This window comes from Cervus canadensis, chromosome 12 (assembly GCF_019320065.1).
Source record: "Cervus canadensis isolate Bull #8, Minnesota chromosome 12, ASM1932006v1, whole genome shotgun sequence".
In the NCBI taxonomy this organism is placed as follows: Eukaryota; Metazoa; Chordata; class Mammalia; order Artiodactyla; family Cervidae; genus Cervus; species Cervus canadensis.
Window position 1 is genome coordinate 32,128,172 of NC_057397.1, and position 19,544 is coordinate 32,147,715.

General features: G+C 41.1%; 1 protein-coding gene across 2 annotated transcripts in view; it reads right to left on the reverse strand.

Annotated features, from left to right (window-relative positions):
- Positions 1 to 19,544, reverse strand: part of SLCO5A1 (solute carrier organic anion transporter family member 5A1) — a 148,026-nt gene that overhangs the window by 56,476 nt on the left and 72,006 nt on the right. Inside the window, exons 4-5 of one of the 2 annotated variants that reach the window (XM_043483661.1) lie at positions 16,367 to 16,584; positions 213 to 377 (exon numbers count right to left, since the gene is read on the reverse strand). In XM_043483661.1, coding sequence (XP_043339596.1) covers positions 213 to 377; positions 16,367 to 16,584 — 383 coding nt within the window. The remainder of the gene's footprint in view (positions 1 to 212; positions 378 to 16,366; positions 16,585 to 19,544) is intronic. The other variant, XM_043483662.1, reaches the window with a different exon arrangement.

A 19,544-nucleotide genomic window follows, 5' to 3' on the forward strand; every position in this document is an offset into this window, starting at 1 on the left:
TGGTAAAAATGTCACACAGTAACACAATCTGAATCAAAGAGAAAACATTCAAAGACTTCCGCCTCCTAAAATCTGAAGGGGGAAGGTTGCTGTTCATGAACTTGAATTTTAACACTTTAATGTTAGAACGAACTTTGTCTTCACTCATTGCATTTTAGTTTAGTGGTCAAAAATGATCATGGTTTCAAGGAGTTCTAATGGCAGTGCCTTACCAGTGTAGATGCTGGCATTGGAAGCTGGAATACCAAACTGTGACTCGATGAACTTGGGGATGAAGGTAATGAAAGCAGTTACAATGGCACTCTCAGCTGTGTATGACAAACTCACAAAAAGGAATGTCATGTTGCTTAAGATCCTGACAGCTGCTCTTGGTAGGTCTACAAAATGACAAAAATGACAAATGAATGTTATAAACAAGGGATGGAAAAGAAAAGAAAATTGAACTGCTTTTGAAATGAACTGGAAATAGCCATTCAGCAATATAGGAAAACCTGATAAATGATTAGAACTCATCCCCTTTACTAAATAGACTTGGGGTTTTTTTTTTTAATTGTTCAGCTAGGATAAGGAAATTTAACAAAGAAGCTAAAAACATACCCATACACAAATATCCTTCTAAGAAGGAGGCAACCTATGATTTCTGTTTCAAAAACTGCTTAGAATAAATGAACCGCATTTTTTTTATTGCTTAAACAATGTTAATCTTTGTTAAGACCCTGAAGACTATTAAATGTGTAAAGTACCTGCAATATAGCCCTAAATTAACTAACACTTCTCTGAGTAAAATGCACTTCTGAGATGCCAGCTCTCTGGCCTGACATGGCAAACGCCCACAGCAGAACTGGTACATGCTATTGGACATCTGTTCTTCTAGTCTCTTAAAGAAACAGAAAATAATACAATTAGAAGGGTAGAAGAGATAAGATCACCAAGTCAGATACTTCCAGGGACTCTGGATTGAGGAACAAACAGAAATGATATCCGAAGGAGCCGGACAGCCGGGGCTCTGTACCTGTCCAGCTGCCTCTCAAGGGAAAGAGAAAAGTCTCACTTGAATCTAGGCATATATTTCACAAAAGCTGTCATATATATATGCTTCAAGATGCATGTTCACTTGCACTGCAGCATGGTTTATAAAAGCAAAAATTTAGGAGAAAAAAGTAAATGTCCATCAACGGTGTTGGGTTGGTGATGTTAGTTACTCAGTTGTGTCCGAGTCTGTGACCCCATGGACTGTAGCTCAGCAGGCTCCTCTGTCCATGGGATTTCCCAGGCAAGAATACTGGAGTGGGTTGCCATTTCCTTCTCCAGGATATCTTCCCGACCCAGGGATCAGACTCAGGTCCCCTGCATTGCAGGATTCTTTACCGTCTGAGCCACCGGGGAAACCCCAAATGTCCATTAGTGGCAAACATTTAAATAAACTATGGCACAGTCATGTAATGAAATACTATGGAGTAGTTAAAAATGAAATAGAGCTTGGTGTACTGGCATGAAAGGAACTCCAAAAAATATTTTTACTAATGAAAAAAGCAAGCTGTGCAAAAATACATATACATATATACGCGTGCTAAGTTGCTTCAGTCGAGTCTGACTCTTTGTGACCCTTTGGACTGTAGTCCGCCAGGCTCCTCTGTCCATGCGATTTTCCAAGCAAGAATACTAGAGTGGGTGGCCATTCCTTTCTCCAGAAGATCTTCTGGACTCGGATTGAACCTGCGTCTCTTGTGTCTCATGCATTGGCAGGCAGGTTCTCTACCACTAGCACCACCTGGGAAGCCCATATACATGCGTGTGTGTGTGTGTATAATATTTAAGTAAAAACAAATGAAAACAATGTGTTTACATACGGTTGAATGTATACTTTTCAATATATATAATACCGAGAAATTCTGTAAACAGGAGTAAGACTGGGAAAGAGAAACAAGAACAGATTCTTGAGTGTATGCTTTTGTATTTTTTGCATATTTGTAATGTGAGTTAACCCACATGTGCATGATCTTTATACATCTTCATAGAAAAGGTAAGCTGCCTTACTTTTGAGATACAGAGTCTCTCAGTTATTAGAACAGTTATCTCCCTATGCTACAACATAATAAAATAATTTCCTAAAAATTAAGCAACAGCTATTATTAAAGCTTCCCTGATGGCTCAGTGGTAAAGAATCGCCTGCAATGCAGGAGACCCACGTTCAACCCCTGAGTCAGGAAGATCCCCTGGAGGAGGGCAAGGCAAAGCACTCCAGTATTCTTGCCTGGAAAATCACATGGACAGAGGAGCCTGGTGGGCTACAGCCCATGGGGCTGCACAGAGTCGGACACGACTGAAGCTACTAACCAGCAACAGCATTATTAAAGCTATAATTCATAGCCTATTCACTAGAATTTAAGACTTAGGTAGTCAAGACTGTTTATTATCATTTTGAAGTACAAATGTACTTCAAAACAAGGGATATAGACTTTAACGTTCTATATCATAATTTAATTGCTTAAAGTTTAAATAAATATTTTAAAAGTAAAATTAAGATGCATACTTTATTTTTTAACATAGATAAACACACCAGAAAAAAATATAAAATATTTCATAAAATAATCCAATATTCTCTTATAAATACTGAAAATCAAAATGTCATCTCCAGAATTAAAAATTAGAAAGTTAAGAAGATTTTCCCATGGACATTTAAAGATTCAAATTAAGCTAGCTGGTAAATTAAAAGCCAACGTGTTGAATCTAAAATATCTGGGAAAATACACAATAAAACTTGCAAACCCAAGAAGATAACATATGTGTAACAAGAATATTTTAAGATACTAGTTTTTTGTAAGAAAAACTGGCTTTTCTTGTGTACCCATTTAACATGATAAAATAGCCTTCTAATTTCAAAGCTAACTACATGTTGTGCTAAATACATGTCATGCTTTTCTCTCTTCTTTTATTAAAAAAAAAAACTATTAACAAGAAGAATTTAGCAAACCTTCAGACTCTGAACAACTCTAAGCTAGTTTCCTTTTTTCTTCCACCTTCCTCCTCCCCTATTGTTCGAACTAAACTTTCAAACCACATCCTCTGCAGGGGGTGACGGGGGTTGGGGGGTGCAGATCTCCAGGATTGTCTTCGGCTGGTGGGGCTGGTTATCTAGATAGATAGATATGATAGATAATAGGTGTGTGTGTGTTTGTGAAACACACATTTCCTATCTACTAACAAGACAGAAGTAATGACACATTGGTAGAAATAAACCCACCTAGCACCCAGTTCTTGGTTTCTAAATGCCACTTTCCACTAAAAGGAGCCAGAAGTCCTTGGCAGTGGGTGGTTTCGTCGCTAAGTCATGTCCAACTCTCGGGATGCCATGGACTGCAGGCTCCTCTGTCCATGGGCTTTCCTAGGCAATACTGAAATGGGTTGCCATTTCCTTCTTCAAGGCGATTTCCTGACCCAGGGACTGAACCAGAGTCTCCTGCTTGGCAGACAGATTCTTTATCACCAAGCCACCCCAAAGTCCTTGGAGAAATGACTAATTCATGTGTTACGTAAGCTTCCTTCAATTCAGTTCAGTTCAGTCGCTCCGACTGAAAGACTCCTTGCTACCCCACGGACTGCGGCGTGCCAGGCTCCCTGTCCATCACCACCTGGGTGGAATCAGCTTCCTTCAAGCAGGAGTTATACTACTGTTGGCTGTGGGCTCAATACTAATGAATCAACAACCTATATTAAATAAGGTGTCTTTCAACAGAAACACAAGGTTATATATTGATTGACTGATGATTATATTGTGATGGGAAGTTAACCCGGATTTCCCCCAGAGCAATGCTCCAGCATTCACTAACACAGTGTTTACCACAACTTTACAGAACAAAACTACCACAAATAACAAGGATCAACTGTATTTGTATTTAGTTGCTCAGTCATGTCTGACTCTTTGAGACCCCATGAACTGTAGTCTGCCAGGTTCCTCTGTCCATGGGATTCTCCAAGCAAGAACACTGGAGTGGGTAGTCATACCCTCCCCTTCAGGGGATCTTCCCAACCCAGGGATTGAACCAAGGTCTCCTGAATTGCAGGCAGATTCTTTACTGTCTGAGCCATCAGGAAAGCCCATGAATACTGAGGTGGGTAGCTTATCCCTTCTCCAGAGGATCTTCCCAACCCTGGAATCAAACTGGGGTCTCCTGCACTGCAGGCAGATTCTTTACCAGCTGAGCTACCAGAGAAGCCCCAACTGTATTTACACCACCTCAAAGTACTTTCCCACAGAGCACCTATAATTTATTTATTGATTTATAAATGCAATACACTTGGTAATTTTGGAGTGCAGAGGCCTGGCAAATCCAATCCCATTCAAGATAGGAAAGTTTACACAACTGGAAACAGGGCAAATTAACACTGTGTGGCTTCTGTGAAGACACTGAACACGGCATCCTTTCTATGCCTACAAACAAGCATAAATCAGGAGGCAACATCATCAAATCCAAATTGAGGGACATTCTATAAAGTGACTGGCTTACAATTTTTTAAAAGATCAAGGTCATAAAATATTAGGGTAGATGAGGAACTGATCCAAATTGACAGACCATAACACACCACAGCTATATATTAATACAATCTGCGATGGTGGATTGGTTTGGACATAAAGGGCAATGTAGGGGTAACAGGCAAAATTTGAATGGGGCTTATGGTCTAGATGGTAACACTGGATAAATGTTAATTTCCTGATTTCCGTGGCTGCCCTGTGGTCCTGCAGTAGAGTAGCCTTGACTTAGGAAACACTGAAGTACTGGGGGTCAGTAACTTCACAAACGGGTCAGAAACATGAACAATCGGGGAACTGGGGCTCAGGGAACCCAGGAGGTCTATGTGCTATTTCTGGGGTTTTTATTGTAATTCAAAATTATTTCACAAAGACAAAGTTAGCAAAGAAGCTGCTGAATCTATCAATTTGCAGCCAAATGTTAATTTTTATGCTAATATATCTTAGATAAGTTTCTTCGTGTCATTTATAACTGTGTCATTGTGAAATCAAAGATGTGATAAAAAGAATGATGGAGGGATTTCCCTGGTGGTCCAGTGACTAAGAAACCATCTTCTGATGCAGGGGACCCGGGTGCGATTTCTGGTCAGGAAACTAAGACCCCACATGCTGCAGGACAACTAAGCCCATGCAGCACAACTACTGAGCCCACGCGCTGAAACTAAGACCCAACATGGCCAAAAAATAATAAATAATTTTTAAAAAAAGAATGATAGGGGGACTAACTAACAGTAGTAATTATCTTTTTTTTTTTAATTATCACTTTTTTGATCACTGAATGCTAGGAACTCTCACCAATTCACTTATAAGGACAATCTGACACTAAAACTAGAAATGCCTTCAAGAGCAGTAATATAGGAATAAAACTTAATACACACCTCCAAAATTCAAGAGAATACAATACAAGGTAGACCATACTTAGAAGTCACGTTGAGAAGTGTTGCTGTCACTGGCAGACCACTTGCTGGTTCCCACACGCACATCAGTGGCGGTGCGGGTGACCCAGCCAGCCAGCACCCACACCTGGACTCAGGCGCTAAACTGCTCTCCAGTCACCACAGGCCTGTTTGTTCGTCTGTCAGTCGTATCTGCCTCTTAGTGACCCCATGGACTGGAGGCCGCCAGGATCCTCTGTCCATGGGATTCTCCAGGCAAGAATACTGGAGTGGGCTGCATTCATTTCCTTCTCCGGGGGAATCTGCCTGACCCAGAACTCCCGCATTGCAGGAGGACTCTTTACCATCTGAACCACCAGGGACTCTCACCACAGGGCTATGCTACAACAAATTTGATGTGACCCTCCCCTTGACCTTGCATCAAAGGTAATCCCTTGACCGTTAGTCAAAGTTCCAGAAAATCTGAGCTACGTGGTGTGCCTGGATTCTTATGGAAGCTGCCAGGGACAGCCTTAGCAAGTGCACTGTAGGGTACGGAGTTAGCGAAGGCGAGGTTCAGAAAAAGAACGAGACCGGCACTTTACAGGGACAGATCACCTTTAATGAGGCGAGAAGGGGCAGCAGTCAGATTAGTGAGCTGCTGCCCTTACCCAAGAAAAGACTAAGTATATGTAGGCATGATTGTGGAAAGGTACTGTCTTAAGGGGGCCTGTTCTACTTCAAGGTTGTTCAGAGTAGTTATCTCTTAAACGGCTAGGGCAAGGAATTTTGGAGATCGGCCAGAGGCTGGACCGGCTGGGAGCTGGGCGTAATCAACCTAATGTCCATTTTTTTGGTGAGAGAGTTCTTTGTTTTGCATAGAATGGTGGGGAGGACCTGGAGGGGAGTTTTAACTCCAGGCTATTTTGAGCCCTGTAACTTTCCTTCAGACACCATACCTCACTGTTCTCCAATGCCTCACAGCGCACAGTATAATATGAGGCAGCAGGTGTTGATAGATTTGTCTCCTTTTTTTTTTAACTTACCATCTTAACTGTTTTTTATTTTTAAAAATTATGTATGAATGTTTTGGCTGTGCTGAGTGTTGCTGCACCAGCTTTTCTCTAGTTGTGGGGAGTGGGAGCTACTCTCGAGTTGTGGTGTGGGGGCTTCTCACTGCGATGGCTTCTCTTGTTTCCGAGCACAGGCTCTAGGTGCACAGGCTTCCGGAGCTGCAGCGCGTGGGCCCAGCAGTTGAGGTTCCCAGGCTCTAGAGCACAGGCTCAGCAGTTGTGATGCACAGACTTGCTCTCCGGTATGTGGGATCTTCCTGGACCCATGTCTCCTGCACTGGCAGGCGGATTCTTTACCCCTGAGCTACCAGGAGAGCCCAGGTCTGTCATTTTTTGACCATCAAGCAAACGTGTTCCAGTATGAGAGCACGCTGAGCTCCTGAAGCACTTACCTGCTAACAGTGAATAGAAACAGCGGCCATCAGGACCCAGAATACACTATTAGTGACTGCTAGCCATAGTACAATCCTGGTTGCTTAAATCTAATGAGTGTATGTATATACTCATTATATATATGAGGACCCTACGGTCCTTGGCCCCCTCCCATGTCCTGCCTGCCTTCTGCCTGTGAAAAAACTTTAGCCAAAGAATAAGTTTAATTGGAGAAGTGAGAAAATGCAGAAACAAAGGAAAACAGTCAAAGGAAATCAAGTACTAATAATGTGGTCATAAGCATAGTCAAGGATCTTTAGTTCCTTCTCAGGGGCTAGGGATAATATTCTGAGCCTTACCCTGTGAACTGTCTTGTAGATACTGAAACCCCCACCAGGTCGAAGAAGTAAACTACACAGTGACCGAACGGCAGCCATATTAACTGCCCCAATTCCAAGAACTGGCCTCAAGGAAATAGAAACAAACCAACCCTGGAACTGAAGATTCACTGTTCCTTACAACCAAGATGACGCTGATCGGACCACTGATGACCAATTTCAAGATGACTGTCAGAGCTGACTGTGCTTTTCTACATGTAGCCCCCTCCCTCCGCCTATAAAAGCTTTTGCCCCCTGATTGTCAGGGTGGAGGAGTCGACTTTGGACAGGCATCCAGCCTTCTTCCCAGTTGCCAACATCCAAAATAAAGCAAACTTTCCTTTTCACCAAACTGGCCTCTTTAAGATCACCCAACTGATCTTTGAGTGGCAAGCAGACAGATCCCACTTTTGGTTACAGTCCCACAGTTAATTTGCACCGAGTATTTTAAGTGTGCTCTTTTTTAGGAATTCTTTGCCATGCCTATTACCATTTACCTTTTGCCTCCTAAGCTAAAGGTACAATAAAATACATGTAAAAGAGAAATGAAACAAAGAATTATAGAGAAGATGAGATGGATGGATAAAGAAGATGTGGCATATGTTTACAATGGAACCCTACACAGCATGAAAAAGAATGGGATTCTGCCATTTGCAACATGATGGACCTAGAGGGTATTATGCTTAGTAAAATGCTAGACAAAGAAAGACAAACACTCTGTAATCACCTATATGTGTAATCCAAAAAGTAAAACAAATGCATATAGCAAACCAGAAATAGACTCACATAGAGAACAAACCAGTGGGAAGAGGAAAGGGGCAGGGGCAAGACAGGGGCATGGGATTAAGAAATACAGCTACTATTTCTAAAATAGGGCTTCCCTGGGTGGCTCAGACAGTAAAGAATCCGCCTGCAATGAGGGTAACCTGGTTCAATCCCCGGGTTGGGAAGATCACTTGGAGGAGGGCACAGCAACCCACTCCAGTATTCTTGCCTGGAGAATCCCCATGGACAGAGAGAAGCCTGGCAGGCTACAGTCCATGGGGTCACAAAGAGTCAGACAAAACTAAGCAACTATGCACACACATGTATAAAATAAACAAGCCACAAGCATATATTATACAGCACAGGGAATATAGCTATTGTTTTCTAATAACTTTAAATGAAGTATAAAGTATAAAAATGCTGAACCCCTATGCTGCACATCCAAAACTAAATCAATATTGTAAATTAACTATGTGCACTCAGTTTTGTCTGACTTTTTGCAACTCTTTGGACTATAGACTGCCAGGCTCCTCTGTCCACGGGATTTTTCAGGCAACAATACTGGAGTGGGTTGCCATGCCCTCCTCTAGGGGATCTTCCCCACCCAGGAATTGAAGCCATACCTCCTGTGTCTCCTGCAATACAGGGGGATTTTTAATCCTCTGAGCCATCAGGGAAGTCCTGTGCAATGCTGAGTTTAGTCACTCAGCCATGTCCGACTCTGTGACCCCATGAACAGGCTCCTCTGCCCATGGGGATTCTCCAGGCAAGGATAATGGAGTGGGTTGCCATGTCCTCCCCTCCAGGGGATCTGCCCAACCCAGGGATCGAACCCAAGTCTCCTGAATTACGGGTGGATTCTTTACCATCTGAGCCATCAGGGAAATCCACAAATACTGGAGTGGGTAGCCTATCCCTTCTCCAGAGGATCTTTCCGACCCAAGAATCAAACTGGGGTCTCCTGCATTGCAGGCGGATTCTTTACCAACTGAGCTACCAGGGAAGCCCTACACTTCAGTAAAAAAAAGAAAAAGAAATGCATCGTATTTCCTTGAAAAAAAGAAATAAAGAAGATAGAACAGCACATCAAAGCCAGCGAAAAGATTCTTTCTGGGCTTCAAATTTGACCCTTGGTTTCCTGGCCACAGAAGCAGAAAGTTGTATAATCATCATTAGCAGAAACATCCTAATTTTCTCCTAGGAAACAAAGTTTTGCTCTATGTTCTAAAGCACTAGATTCTCACAGCATGGTCCCTGGACCATCTGCAACAGCATCACATGGAAACTTGTCAAAATGCAGATTCTCAGGTCACACCTCGGTCTAGCACCCTGAGCTCTATGACGCCCTCATGACGCTTCCTAGGTAGACTAAGTCTGAGAACCTCTGTTCTCACTGTTCTCAAGAAATACAGTTTTGTATAAAGCACACTGAGCAATGCTCCTATGGCAAATATGGGGAATTCAGGCATCAGCTTTTAATAAGAGCTGCAAACCTAAAACTAAAGTTAGAATCAGCAAAAAAGCTAAAGCAAAATGCAAGAGGCTAAGGTGGTCTGGCCCAGGCACATGGCTTCTGGTGATCCCTCTGAGTCTAGTATTGCCTCTAACAGATCCCATGCTATATTAGGTTTAAACCACAAAGCAAACAGCCACATGCAACAGTTCTGGACGTTCTTGGGCAACTCACATTCAGAATTCATTTCTTCTGCCCCTTTACTGCTCTCTCCACCATCTAAGCTTGAAACCCTAAAACTATCTTGGATACCTCCATTCCCATCATTCCATGAGTGCGTGCACGTGTACTCAGCGTGTTGGATTCTTTGCAACCCCATGGACTGTAGCCCGCCAGGCTCCCCTGTTCACGGGATTTCCAAGGCAAGAATACTGGAGTGGGTTGCCATTTCCTCCTCCAGGGGATCTTCCCGAGCCAGGGATCGAACCTGCATCTCCTGCATTGCAGGCAGATTCTTTACCACTGGGCCACTTGGGAAGCCCATAATTCCCATGGCAATTGCCATATCCTATACATGCAACTTCTTCCCTCCATTCTCATCATTCATTAATTTATTCATCAAATATTTACTGAGTATCTACTAGACAGTGGGAATTCATCAGAGAACATGATGGGCCAATTAAAAAAAAAAGAAAACCTTGCCTTTGTGGAGCTTACCAAGATGATCAATAATAAGTAAAACACACAGAATGTTAGATAGTCATCAGTGCTAAGGAGAAAAATTAAGGAGAGAAAGAGATAAGAAGCTTTGGAGAAACAGGTAGAAATTTTTAAATAGGGTGGCTGGGTAAGGCTTCATTAGACAGGGGTTATTTGAATAATACCCTGAAGGAAGTGAGGGCCTCACGGAGAAAATTCCCAGCACAGGACAACTGCCCTGACTGCGGCGAGGACAACTGCCCTGAGGTGAGAGTGTGCTTGGAATACTTGAGCAACAATGATGAGCCCAATATTGTTGAAGCAGAATCCGACTGCAGGAAGGAAATGGCCTCAAGCAAGTAACCAGGGGTTAGACTGGGAAACCACAGAAGCTTTGAGACCAGGAGCGGCATTTCAACAGGATCCTTTTGACCGCAGAGTTGAAAATAACTTAAAGGGGACAAGGAGGAAATGCCCTGGTGGTCCAATAGTTAGGGCTTTGTGCTTCCACTGCAGGGGGCATGGGTTCAATCCCTGATCCTGCATGTCACGCAGTGAAGCCAAAAAACAAACAAACAAACAAATAAAAACCAACAAAGAAAAACTTTGTTTAGCAGGCTACTGTCCTTTGCATCTCTACTAGGCAAAACTGCCATCACCTCTCTCGACCTGTCCATAGCTTTCTACCTTGTCCCCCTCCTTCCAGTCCACTCCCTTCTCTCCCTAATTTAACAGGACCCAATGGAGGGCTTGCCAAAGGCTGCTCAAACCTCTCCACTGCTCATTCAAGACAAGTTTCATTAAAGCTAGAACTTTAGCTCTCTACACACAAGATGGCTCTAACTGACCTTCCCAACCTCAACCCCCAGGTCTCCGCCATGCACAGCCAATACACCAAACCCAACCACGATACACTTGCTCAGCATTTTCAAATACATCTACACAGCCTGATCTTCTTGCCTTTGCTGTGTCTGCCTGGAACACTCCCACCATCCCACGTCCACCTCCTGATATCCTCCCAGTTTTCCAGGAAAGATAAATCCCACCTTCTCCATGAAACCTTCCCTAGTCCCTCAACTAGACATTCCCTCGCCTGTCTGTGACCTTCACATCACTGTGTCTACCTTCTTTTTTGGTCATTAGTATATTTCCATCTGTACTCATCCTGTCTCCCTCAGTGGACTACCAAGCTCTATGAGGGAAAATCATGGCTGACTCATCTTCCAATCTGCCATAGCTTGGAGTGCAGCAGCTTTTACAGAATAAACAGTCACTGAATTAAATGATGACAACATAACCTTCTAGTGATCAAAATTCTCTGACTTCCAATGACCTCTGTTTTTTAAATTTTATTTTAGTTGAAAGATAATTGCTTTAAAATATTGCATTGGTTTCTGCCATACATCAACATGAATCAGTCATAGGTACACCTATGTCCCCACTCTCTTGAACTTCCCTCCCACCTCCCACCCTTCTAGGTTGTTCCAGAGCCCCAGTTTGAGTTCCCCGAGTCATACGGTAAATTCCCATTGGCTAGCTATTTAACATGCGGTAAGGTATATTGTCAACGCTGCTCTCTCCATTCATCCCACCCTCTCGTTCCCCCACTGTGTTCACAAGTCCATTCTCTATGTCTGCATCTCCATTACTGCCATGCAAATAGATTCATCAGTACCATCTTTATAGATTCCATATACATGCATAAATATACATTATTTTTTCTCTTTTGGATTTACTTCACTCTGTATAATAGGCTCTAGGTTCATCCACCTCATTAGAACTGATTTAAATGTGCTCCTTTTAGGGCTGAGTAATATCCCATTGTGTATATGTACCACAGCTTCTTTATCCATTCATCTGCTGATGGACATCTAGGTTGCTTCCATATCCTAGCTCTTGTACATAGTGCTGCAATGAATATTGGGGTACATGTGTCTTTTTCAATTTTCGTTTCCTCAGGGTATAAACCTAGTAGTGAGATTGCTGGGTCATATGGTAGCTTTATTCCTAGGTTTTTAAGGAAGCTCCATACTGTCTTCTATAGTGGCTGTATCAATTTACATTCCCACCAATAGCGCAAGAGGGTCAGTGGCCTCTTCAAATGAATGCATCACCTCAGAGTAACAATTTGACTTAGTTAGGATTATAAATATATTCTACTCCAATACAAACAAAAGTCTAGCAGAGCAAGTCTGTAATGTGAAAGTGAAAAGTGAAAGTGTCCGTCACTCAGTCATGTCTGACTCTTTGTGGCCCCGTGGACTGTAACCCACCAGGTTCCTCTGTCCATGCAATTCTCCCGACAAGACTACTGATAATGGGCAACCATTCGCTTCTCCAGGGGATCTTCCAAACTCAGGGATCAAACCCACATCTCCTGCATTGGCAGGCAGATTCTTTACCATCTGAGCCACCAGGGAAGCCACATAAGTCTGTCATGCTTTATGCTATGTAATAATGCTAAACAATTAAGCTTAACAGACTTTTGAACTCTGTGGGAGAATGTGAGGGTGGGATATTTCAAAAGAACAGCATGTATACTATTTATGGTGAAACAGATCACCAGCCCAGGTGGGATGCATGAGACAAGTGCTCGGGCCTGGTGCACCGGGAAGACCCAGAGGAATCGGGTGGAGAGGGAGGTGGGAGGGGGGATCGGGATGGGGAATACGTGTAAATCTATGGCTGATTCATATCAATGTATGACCAAAAAAATAAATAAATAAATAAAAATTAAAATAAATAAATAAATAAATAAAAATTAATTCTGAGAAATTCAGTTAAAATTTCCAAAAAAAATAAAATAAAATAAAATAAAAATGAACACAAAAATAAAATTTTTCTTATGATTAACTGCCACCAAAAATTTTCCACTTAAGAATAAGAAGATAACCAGTTAAATTTGGAAGGCTTTTAAAATACCAGACCCCAAGCCTCAGAAAAATTGATCCACTTAAATATTTTAACTGTTTGTTTTTATGGTAAGAAGTTGAAGCCATCAGTGCTAATCTCTTTATGGGAAGGTGATGCAGATCCACTAAAAACTCTTACTTTCTCCTTTGTGGTTGTTTTAAAACAGTTTTACTCCTGCATAATTTATAATAAGAACCTAGAAACACTGAGTCAGATTTTCCCCATGTCTATCATTAAAATGTGGAGGCAGTGGGTAGAAAGTGAAGTGCATTCTCTTCTTGCATTCTCTGCAATAAAGCTTCTCAAAGAGCACTACGCTATATGGTCTAAATCATTTTTGATTTTAGGAACTAAAAGATACCAATTTGGCCACTCTTTATACCTTCTCTTTGAAGAAGCTAATATTGATGTATGAATTTCAAATATAAAGAATAAAAGGAACCTTTACTCCAAAAAACAGGACAAGAAAAAAGAAGATCTGGGAATCATACTGCAGTTTACCTCAAAATGAAATCTTAGCAATCAATCTTTCATTCAAGATCTAAATAGTAACAGACATGAGTAAAAAAAAAAAAAAATCCTTAAAAAAAGATGTTATACATGAAAAAAATTGTGTTATAATTTATATATGTCAGTTGGTCAAGTGTAAAATTGCAAAGTGTGTATTAAATATTTAAAAATTTTTTAAAAGACCTAAATAGTGTATCTCAGCTTTGTAATACAAATTTTGTCCATAGTAGAATGATTCTCAGAGATGTAATTGATTCTTTTGAAAATCAGATGAAATATTAGACTGTCATTTCCTATAGGTGATAGGTATTAGAAATAAAATGTGCAAAAGATATATATAATTTTAAATACTGTATTTGAACATTATTCTAATATTATCAACATCACTTGAATAATTTTCAGCAGAACATTGTCACTTTATAATCCCATTTAAACAGGATTCCTTTCTAACAAGAGAACATGTTTCTGGAAGTGCCAATCTAGATACAATTAGAGTCCAGTGCAAGTAGAAGTAAATAAACCAGCTCTGTGTCCTAACCAGGAAGGTTCACTGCCAAAGATCACTCATCGCAATTAAAGCATAGAGTAAAAAAGTTGGAAATTTATCAGAAACATCTACAAGAAAATCAGAATACAAATGGAGTTTATAAACCAACTACCCATCACTGTCATTTCTTCCTCTAGAAGAAAATACCTTGAACCATTACATTGAATACAGAAAAGATGGAGAACACTCCCTAGCAGTACAAGAAGACATTTAACATAATAGTAGATAGATTCAATTCTTTAAAATAATTTTAAAATCTCGTGACAGCTTTTATCGCTTGTGAACCTGCCTGCCAAAGTGAGCTTTGCCCCAGAAGGAGGTCCTGAGTCAAGGATCCAAGTCCAAGTCATTTATTTGGGGGGGTTTGAGAAGCACTGGATGGGGAGTATAGATGTGATGCACAGGAGAAAGGGCAGCTTACAATGGATTGTCTCACCATGAGGGGAAAGAGCTGGGATGCTTACCAGCCATTGGTTAAGACTGCTTTTAGGGGTGGGAGGCCAGAGTGTTAATTCCTTGGCACCCAAAGCCTGCCTCAAGCAGGAGCCAAGCAGTCTCCCAGCCTAAGAGAAGACCTTCAGGCCAAGAAGACTCACAGACCTTCAGAAGGTCCTGGCCCTGGCAGTCCTCACCTTGAAAATGGGAAGCACCAGAGTACAGCTGGCTCATTGAAAGCACTGTCCACCCAGCCTCCTCCAAAGAACTCCCTTCCCATCAACAGCTGCATCTGCTGTTGGTGTTTCATATCAGTCTTCTCTCTCCCGTTTCTCTGCTATCCAACAGAGCATATATTTCACATTCTAGCCATCTACCTCTAAGCCATAAAACATACAACTTCAGCTCTAGCCTTTATGTCTCCTCTGGCATCAACTTTATATTCTCCTTAAATTAAGACCCTTAGTCTATTTCTATGTTGTAAATTCTCTAACGTCAACTTTGTTCTCAACTGAGTTATTTTTTTTAAAAAATCATTCCTTTATTATGGTCCATCGTATGTCCATGAAAAATGGTGAAGTGGTCCACAGGGTGAGAGCGCAGGCTCTACTCCACTACCATCCAGAGAATCTTTTACGTTATGAGAACAGAGGGGGTAATTTTGGCAGTTCCAAAAGTTAACATCGTCCCAAAATAATGGGGAGGCAACGGGGAAGGTAAATCTAAAACTTAACCTTTCCAATGTTAAGAAGCATTTCCAATGAAATGTCACTTCACTGCTTTGAACAAAATAGTCTTTAAAAATAATCCAATCTAACCATGCTTAGGCTGCAGGCACAGTTCCATAATATATTAGTAACTTCCCTCTAGGCTCTGTGCACGTAGTCAAAATGAGATGAGAAAAGGCCTGAATGAATTTTACCTAAAACAACCTTAACTGATGGAACCACTTGATTTATATTATGCTTCCTAATTTTAAAAATTTTAATTCAGAGAATTCAGGAAATAGGCAAGAACTAATGGGAATGTGGCATTATAGGTTTCCTGGATTAAAGGGATTTATTGTCACTCAAGAGAGGTATTGACTATGGAACAAAAATGGCCTGGCAAAGATTAAGTTGTTTAGATTTGAGATTGCCTAATCTGGATTTAATAAAGTGACTGTTTTTAAGAGAAATAAAATGAAAAAACAGACCAGTACACATCACTGAAAACTCTCTGGATGTTTTTCTGCTGGGTTTTGAGACCCATGACCTGGGTGTCCTTCTCCATGGTCACTTAGAAGCTTTGACCGAGTCACTGCTGAATGAGATCCCTTCCTAAGGGTGAGTTTTGTATTTCTATAAGGATCAGGACACACTACCAAACCCATGGTTCCTGGAGACAAACCATCCATTGTATGAGGCAACGATTATTTTAAAAATAAGACATCTCTCATTCCAATATGCAGTCTTCACCTTTAGAATTTAATCAGTGCTTCTCAAACTATCTGTGAGGAAGGACCATTTTTAGATTATGTCCAGTCTACTGTTAACTGATACTTTTGCAAGATACATCAGAGAGTAATCATTAGAAAATGAATTTTGTAAAACATACAAAATGTGAGCCTCGTTTATTACTGTTGTTATTAGAGTCGACAGACAAAATTATTCCATTGAAATTTTTTTTTTTAAGTTTTCAACACTGACTCTCAACTTCAGCCGTTATCCTGTCACAGACCAGTAACTGCCATTAGACGGCAGGGGCCGGGGACCACACTTTGAGTAGCACTGATACGAAGCACCATGCACGTACTTATTCAAAAGGTATACTTTACCTCTGACATCCTTCCCAAATCCTATAGAAGAAACTGTTTTGTCCACTTGTTCACAACTGTCTGGTTTCTCCTTCATAACGTCATCATCACCAGAAGCATCCGCGGAATATTTTTTCTTTCTCTTTTTCTTGTGTCGAGGCGGAAGCTTTTTTGGAAAAGTAAACATTGGGAATATCACAAGAAACATTGCAATGGCACAAAGGAGGAATCCACTCCACCTAAAAAATTGGGAGATGTGAACAGCATTTATGGCTTTTATATTATGAGTGAGAACAAGTTAGCAAAGTAGAAATGTGGGATGACAAATTTCTCCAGAGAATACTTTTTACCTTCATGAGGTGTATGGCACTCAGAAGTCAGACAACCTAAGAAAATACAAGAATCCTCCCTTTCTGTGGTATAAATGAGAACTCTTCTCAGTAATAATATTAGTATTATAATGAATATTAGAATCACCAGCCTGACTAGAATTTCATTCAAGTATTTTTGAGCACACATGTGTTAGTTCTGCTAATGAACATTGTTAGTCCTACTACAATGTGCATTTTCTAATAAATCAATAGCCCATAGGACTTCCCAGGTGGCACAGTGATAAAGAATCCTCCTGCCAATGCAGGAGACACAGATTCAACCCTTAGGTCATGAAGATTCCCCTGGAGGAGAAAATGGCAACCCACTCCAGTACTCTTGCCTGGAAAATGCCATGGACAGAGGAGCCTGATGGGCTACAGTCCATAAAGTCGAAAAGAATTGGACACGACTGAGCACATGCAGGGTGTGTGTGTGTGTGTGTGTGTGTGTGTGTGTGTGTGTGTGTGAGAATTGAGTCAATACCCCATAAATTTAATAGAAAAATAATATAGAGTCTACATCATGCCTTATGGATCAATATAGACACTTTGAGATTTAAGGGACTAGGTCTGATAGAGTGCCTGAGGAACTATGGATGGAGGTTCATGACACTGTACAGGAGACAGGAATCAAAGACCATCGCCAAGAAAAAGAAATGCAAAAAAGAAAAATGGCTGTCTGGGGAGGCTTTACAAATAGCTGTGAAAAGAAGGGAAGTGAAAAGCAAAGGAGAAAAGGAAAGATATACCCATTTGAATGCAGAGTTCCAAGGATTAGTAAGGAGAGATAAGATAAAACTCCTAGAGGAGAACATAGGCAAAACACTCTCTGACATAAATCACAGCAGGATCCTCTATGACCCACCTCCCAGAATATTGGAAATAAAAGCAAAAATAAACAAATGGGACCTAATGAAACTTAAAAACTTTTGGACAACAAAGGAAACTATAAGCAAAGTGAAAAGACAGCCTTCAGAATGGGAGAAAATAATGCAAATGAAGCAACAGACAACAGATTAATCTCAAAAATATACAAGCAACTCCTGCAGCTCAATTCCAGAAAAATAAATGACCCAATCAAAAAATGGGCCAAAGATCTAAACAGACATTTCTCCAAAGAAGACATACAGATGGCTAACAAACACATGAAAAGATGCTCAACATCACTCATTATCAGAGAAATGCAAATCAAAACCACAAGGAGGTACCATTACACGCCAGTCAGGATGGCTGCTATCCAAAAGTCTACAAGCAATAAATGCTGGAGAGGGTGTGGAGAAAAGGGAACCCTCTTACACTGTTGGTGGGAATGCAAACTAGTACAGCCGCTATGGAGAACAGTGTGGAGATTTCTTAAAAAAATGGAAATAGAACTGCCATATGACCCAGCAATCCCACTTCTGGGCATACACACCGAGGAAACCAGATCTGAAAGAGACACGTGCACCCCAATGTTCATCACAGAACAGTTTATAATAGCCAGGACATGGAAGCAACCTAGATGCCCATCAGCAGACGAATGGATAAGGAAGCTGTGGTACATATACACAATGGAATATTACTCAGCCATTAAAAAGAATTCATTTGAATCAGGTCTAATGAGATGGATGAAACTGGAGCCCATTATACAGTGAAGTAAGCCAGAAAGATAAAGACCAATACAGTATACTAACGCATATATATGGAATTTAGGAAGATGGTAACGATAACCCTATATGCAAAACATAAAAAGGGACACAGATGTACAGAACAGACTTTTGGATTCTGTGGGAGAAGGTAAGGGTGGGATGTTTTGAGAGAACAGCATCAAAACATGTATATTATCTAGGGTGAAACAGATCACCAGCCCAGGTTGGATGCATGAGACAAGTGCTCAGGGCTGGTGCACTGGGAAGACTCAGAGGGATCGGGTGGAGAGGGAGGTGGGAGGGGGGATCAGGATGGGGAACACATGTAAATCCATGGCTGATTCATGTCAATGTATGGCAAAAACCACTACAATACTGTAAAGTAATTAGCCTCCAACCAATAAAAATAAATGGAAAAATAAATAAATAAAAATAAAATAAAACAAAAAAAAAAGGAAAGCCTTCCTCAGCGATCAATGCAAAGAAATAGAGGAAAACAATAGAATGGGAAAGACTGGAGATCTCTTCATGAAAATTAGAGATACCAAGGGAACATTTCATGCAAAGATGTGCTCAATAAAGGACAGAAATGGTAGGGACCTAACAGAAGCAGAAGATATTAAGAAGAGGTGGCAAGAATACACAGAAGAACTGTACAAAAAGATCTTCACGACCCAGATAATCACAATGGTGTGATCACTCACCTAGAGCCAGATATCCTGGAATGTGAAGTCAAGTGGGCCTTAGAAAGCATCACTACGAACAAAGCTAGTGGAGGTGATGGAATACCAGTTGAGCTATTTCAAATCCTGAAAGATGATGCTGTGAAAGTGCTGCACTCAATATGGCAGCAAGTTTGGAAAACTCAGCAGTGGCCACAGGACTGGAAAAGGTCAGTTTTCATTAAAGAAAGGCAATGCCAAAGAATGCTCAAATTACTGCACAATTGCACTCATCTCACACGCTAGGAAAGTAATGCTCAAAATTCTCCAAGCCAGGCTTCAGCAATACCATGAACTTCCAAAAGTGAACCGTGAACTTCCAGATGTTCAAGCTGGTTTTAGAAAAGGCAGAGGAACCAGAGATAAAATTGCCAACATCCACTGGATCATCAAAAAAGCAAGAGAGTTCCAGAAAAACATCTATTTCTGCTTTATCGACCATGCCAAAGCCTTTGACTGTGTGGATCACAATAAACTG